Source organism: Leptonychotes weddellii, chromosome 8, assembly GCF_054177405.1.
Source record: "Leptonychotes weddellii isolate Sample4059 chromosome 8, ASM5417740v2, whole genome shotgun sequence".
NCBI classification, from domain to species: domain Eukaryota; kingdom Metazoa; phylum Chordata; class Mammalia; order Carnivora; family Phocidae; genus Leptonychotes; species Leptonychotes weddellii.
In genome coordinates, this window is record NC_138376.1 from 108350847 (window position 1) to 108356609 (window position 5763).

The 5763-nt window shown below is 37.4% G+C and overlaps 1 protein-coding gene across 1 annotated transcript; it reads right to left on the reverse strand.

The window, feature by feature from the left end:
• Positions 1-3248: 3248 nt before the first annotated feature.
• On the reverse strand, positions 3249-4858 carry LOC102731524 (annexin A5). The gene has a single exon (XM_006729093.2). The coding sequence runs from the start codon at positions 4680-4682 to the stop codon at positions 3717-3719; it is 966 nt and encodes a 321-aa protein (XP_006729156.2). The 5' UTR covers positions 4683-4858; the 3' UTR covers positions 3249-3716.
• Between the last annotated feature and the right edge of the window lie 905 nt (positions 4859-5763).

Below are 5763 nucleotides of genomic sequence, written 5' to 3' on the forward strand. Positions count from 1 at the left end.
TGTAGGGTAGAGTAATCGTTAGGAGGGGGCACCAAGGGAGCTGCTAGGGTGTTATTGGTCTCTCTCTTTCTCTTACCTTTATTGGGTTTTACAGTTCAGCAAGCTATATATTTTTCATTTGTAAAATTGTATGCATGATATTTAAACTTTTTTTAGGTCAAATACATTTAAAAATTACTTCTGGTAAATGTGTTAAAATTTAACATGTTCTAGAATTTTGCAAACCATTAATATACTAATTTGTATTTTCTCTCTAAAAATGTAGTGTATTATGTAGCATTTATCAAGTTTACTTCTAGAAAATACATATTGGGAAATACTCATTCATGTGAAAAATTATTTAGTATGGTGTATCAAGCTCTTGATGATCTCATTTTTACTTTCTCAATCTCGGTTTTCTCTATTTCTCAGTTATCCTCTATATGTAAACCCCCTCAATTACATGTGTTCTTCAGATAAACCCAGCTATGTCATTCCTCCATACCTCACCATACAAATGATTCCTCTGTCTGAAACATTTTTCTATCCATAACATAGATAAGCCTTAAGTAATTGCAAGTCTCAAATTGTTATCTCCTTCAGAAAGACAATCATAATTCACCTAGTCTGTGTTAAATGTTCTCCTTTTGCTTCTTGTAGTAACCTGACCTTATTCTATCATAGCACTTATGATACTGATTTGGAAACTAGAATATGAACACCATGAAAATATCTCAGTCTTCTTTGTATTTGAGGCATCTATCACAGTTGGCACACAGTAAATGTCAAATTAGTGAATTTATTACATTTTTTAAATCAAAGAAATTGTAACCTTCCTCTGAATTTGTAAAGTGGGGAAATAGAGGTCCTTCCAAGCTTTTGTGACTTTTCCATTAGGCATATGTAACTAGAAGAACTCAGAGTCGGTGTCAAAAACCAGGTATTCAGAGACCAACACACTGCACTTCCATCTTCACCATTTGTGTAGAAAGCAACACAGTGCATTTGATCATATGGAGGCACTTTATTTCTACATCGATGCAGCATTTCTTTGGCAGTGGTAGCAAATATCTCCAGCTGCAGATTTCCTTACAGATAAGCAATTACATAGTTTCTGTGTTTTTGTCGAATTGCTCGGTCAGCACATGAATGTGAAATATGCTTAGGTAAAGCAGTACACCAATGAGAGATCAGATGGCTGGTTTTCTGCTCTGTACTTGGTATGCTTTCAGGATTATCATGAGGGTTATTTGATTTAATCCACATGAGGAGCTTAGAACAGTGCTTGGCATGTAATAAAGGCTAGGTAAATGTTAACTATTATCATCATTTTCTTTATTGTACAGTTAGAAATTTGTCTTTCTCTATTATGAAAACAACTTTGAAAAAGCATAAAAATACACAGTGTCGGTACAAGTGGATGTTATATTGAAATGAAGAATACTTAGGTAATAAATTGAGCATAGGCACTAAAATGATCTTGATGAAGCATGAATAATGAACCTTAAATTAGCACCAGTCTCTTCTTATTGCCATTGTACTAACGTGTGCAAGAGTTTACACGTGCCTGGCAAACTGGAATGGATATAACTTAGCTCATAATGTCTCCCCCACATCCTACATTCCCTGCTAGGGTTGTAATGAAACTTTGTTCCAATGCTCAGGTGTCATTGATTGCTTGTAAATATGAGTGAGAATAATAAATCATACAGTCCTAAGGTTGAAATGGTGCTATTTTAAAATGAGAGGTTAAAAAGTGCCAATATCTCTGAAAACTTTGAAATATGTAGCTTTCATCATAGCCTCAGGGTCATCCTACAGAGTGCAAATTAGTTGGGAACTATTATATGCCTGCAAACAATTTTCCGCAAAAACATAGGGAGGCTGATATTATCTACATCAAAGAACTCTTAAAAGGGGCCTTTCTATTCTTCTGTAATGATCTATCAACCCTTTTAACATAGCATACATTAACAATCTTTAATTCAGAAAAATTGGTTATGAATTGTATAAACCGTAGCAACACAAATCCTATTTAAGCATGATATCGGGGTTTTATCTCCAAAAGAGAACTGGCTAATATTAATTCAGTTTCCAGTTTTCAGTAAAATGATATTTACTCTACCAAATAAAATGGATAGATTTAATGACACATGGATATGTATTATGGATTAGATAAAATGTGTTTTTATTAAAAATGGTCTCAGATGATCTGTATTCATTAGTATTCTCCTATTACAAAAATTACGTTTTAGACAATCTGTTTCTTTTATACCACACACTGCAATTATTTATCAATGTATTTTTTTCCCATGGTTAATTTATGTTTCTGTTATTGATAGAATTAATTATGTGATCATATGATTTAATTTTAGAACTGAAAGGTGTGCTATAATTTTATTCATTGCTAAATGTTATTTTATAGGTGTGTCAGTTTCCTATGGCTGCTGAAAGATAATACCAAAAACTAAGTGGCCTAAAATGACAGAAACTTATTGTTCCACAGTTCTGGAGGCTAGAGAAGTCAGAATTCTATAGGACAGAGGCATGCTTTCTCTGAGACTCTGGGGAGAATTTTGCTTGCCTCTTTCTAGCTTCTGGTGGTCCCAGGCAATCTTTAGCTTTTCTTTGTGTACAGTTGTGTCAGTTTAATCTGTTCCTTTTTTTCTGCAGGGCATTCTTCCTGTGTGTCTTCACATGGCTTCACATGGCTTCCCACTTCCCCTATCAAAACTTCCCCTTTTTGTAAGGACACCAGGTACATTGGATTAGGGCTCATCCTAATGAACTTATTTTAACTTGATTAGCTCTGTATAGACCCTGTTTCCAAGTAAGGTCACAATTTTGAGGTACTGGGGGTTAGGACTTCAATATATCTTTTTTGGGAGACAGAATTCAACCCATAACAACTGGTGTTAATGTCATTTGAAGATGTGGACATTGATTGAGTTGTTTCCATTTAAAAAAAATTGGGGTGGGAAGCATTTATATACTATATCATATATAATTCTTCTAGATTCAAATTGGACAGTAACACTTTCCAATTTAAGAAAGTTTTTATGTTCTCTCTTGCACTTTCTTTTTAATTTTTAAGAAGAAAAGCAAAACCTACACTAACCTGTGTAATATAATTCTATCCAGACATAGGGGCATGAATAAGCCTGCTAGGTTCTCTTGAATAGACGTGTTTAATGACATCAGAAAGTACATATGTCATGAAAAGGTTATAATTCAATTTCCCAAATGTTATCCAAATTTTGGTTGAACTCTAATTTTTTTTTTTTTCAGGGGGAAGGAAATGTTTATTTCTCGTTAATCTTTTGAATGCAACCACCATAATTTTTCAGGTTTAGTTTCGTAGCAAACTTGATTAATAACACTTCCAGGAGTTCATCATTTTAAGGCTAAGGTTCTGATTAAGGAAATACAGTTATCAATTTAATATAAATGAAGTTTTTTAAAAAGGCTAAAAGCAATCGGATCTTCTAAAAGAAAATCTAAATGACCCAGACTTTAGACTTTAGTACTACAAAAGACAAAGAGAAAGAGCTTTACTGAACATCAGCAAGAAGCACCACTATTTCTCTTCTGCAACATGTATGTTTTGGTCATTAGCATGCTAGTATGAATAAGGCAATGTGTCAGGCTCGGGCATACAAACAAGCACAGCGAGAGGCTTAGGAAGGTCGCAGCAGCCGTGGCAGGCACGGCGCAGGATCTCTCTCCAGCTGGTTATCTCAGTCGTTCTCTCCTCCACAGAGCAGCAAGAGGGCTTTCTTATAGTCCCCAGACGTATCATCCTTAATCATGGAATAGAGAGAGGTAGCGAAATTCTTCCTGAACTCCTTCCTAATGTTAAACAAATCAATCTCGCTCCTGGACACCACGACTCTGATGAGGGTATGATCATCCGTCCCCGCTCCCTTCATAGCATAGTAGAGGGTTTCTGCAAGGTAGGCAGGTATACTTCGAATAGATTTCACAACAGCAAGGAGGAGTTGCTCCAAATTACCAGAAGTCTCTCGGTCAATGGTTTCCTCAATCTGAAATCCTGATATAGTCATGTACTTATCAAACACCCTTCTCAAATGAGACACACTTCGTGTCCCAAAGATGGTGATAAACTTTTCTTCATCTGTCCCCCATTTCAGTTCTCCAGCCTGGAACAAAGCCTGAGCATCTTGTTCAACTTGTGCTTCATCAATTCCAGCGTCAGGGTCTCTATTAGCCTGAAGGAGAACCACCAACATCCTCTGGTAGAACCCTGATGTATCCCTCACCACGTCATCTTCCAGGCTTGAGCCATATTCTTCCTCATAAACTTGTTTTATGGCTCTCAGTTCTTCAGGTGTCCTCGAAGCAATAATTTCTGTCAGTACTTTTTCATCTGTCCCAGCTCCCTTAAGAGCATGCTTCAGTTCATAGGCATCATAAAGCCGAGAAGGTTTCATCAGAGCCACGATTAATTTTTCAAATTTTCCAGTCAGTTCTGATTTCAGGTCATCCAGAAGGTCCTTGCCAAATAGAGTTTTAAAAGCCATGGCGATTTCCTGGCGCTGAGCATTACTTCGGGATGTCAACAGAGTCAAGATGCTCTCCTCATCAGTGCCCAGGCCTTTCATGGCCTTCCGAAGAGTTTCTGCATCAGCCCGCTCATCAAATTCAGGGAAGGCAACCACGGTGCCTTTAAGAACCTGTGCCATGGCTACTGTTCAGGTCAGGAGAAGGTGATGCAAACCGAGGGTGACAGAGGGACCTAAGTGCCCCGAACCTCCCAGAGAGCGGCGGCGCGCGGGGCGGCGGCGCGCGGGGCGGGCAGGGATGCGAGCAGAATAGGCTCCAGGCAGCAGCTCTCAGTCCACTCGAAGCAACGGAAACACCACCCTCTAATTTTTTTTTAAGATTTATTTCTCTTTTTGAGGTGGCGGGGAGGAGCAGAGGGAGAGGGAGACAGAGAATCTCAAGCAGACTCCCCACCCAGCATAGGGCCCAGTGTGGGGCTAGATCCCAGGACCCTGAGATCATGACCTGAGCCAGAACCAAGAGTCAGACACTTAACCAACTGGACCACTCAGGCACCACTGTACTTTAATATCTTTTATATAGTAATATAGATGTTTTATTCTTTGAGGTTATATTTTTTATCCAACAATATTCATATTGTTATTGTTTTTATTATAAAAACTACTGGTCGATTTGTAATATAATCTTTCTTAATCTGTTGACTCAAATTTACATGCATTCCTGTCAAAAGTCATTTGGTATAAAAGAATCTATTCTCGGGGGTGCCTGGGTGGCTCAGTCGTTAAGCGTCTGCCTTCGGCTCAGGTCATGATCTGCTTCTCCCTCTCCCACTCGCCCTGCTTTTGTTTGCTGTGTCTCTCTCTGTCAAATAATAAAAAAAAAAATCTAAAAAAGAAAATCTATTCTCAAGTTTTACCATAGAAAATGAGTGTTAGAAGATACTGAATAAAGTTTCTCAGGACAATAGTTCTTTTGAGGTTTTCAATAATGTTAAATAAAAAACAATTTTATTGATTTGTTGGTATTGCCTACAAAATGAGTTATTTTCACTCTACTTCATGGAAACAGATGGAGCTATCTACAACTTGGGAGCTATCTTATAAAAGTAGTATGTATTTGGGTTATCAGATGAGGAATATTTAGGGGAATATTGATCATATTTATCATCGTAATTCCTGTAGATTTGAAAGCAGCATCACATTTTTAAATGATTTGAATGGATACATAGGGGTTCTATAGAAGGGAAATTTTATTGAGAAC

Excerpts from the sequence above, each read along its gene's own strand:
- LOC102731524 (XM_006729093.2), bottom strand. The coding sequence starts at position 4,682 with ATGGCACAGGTTCTTAAAGGCACCGTGGTTGCCTTCCCTGAATTTGAT.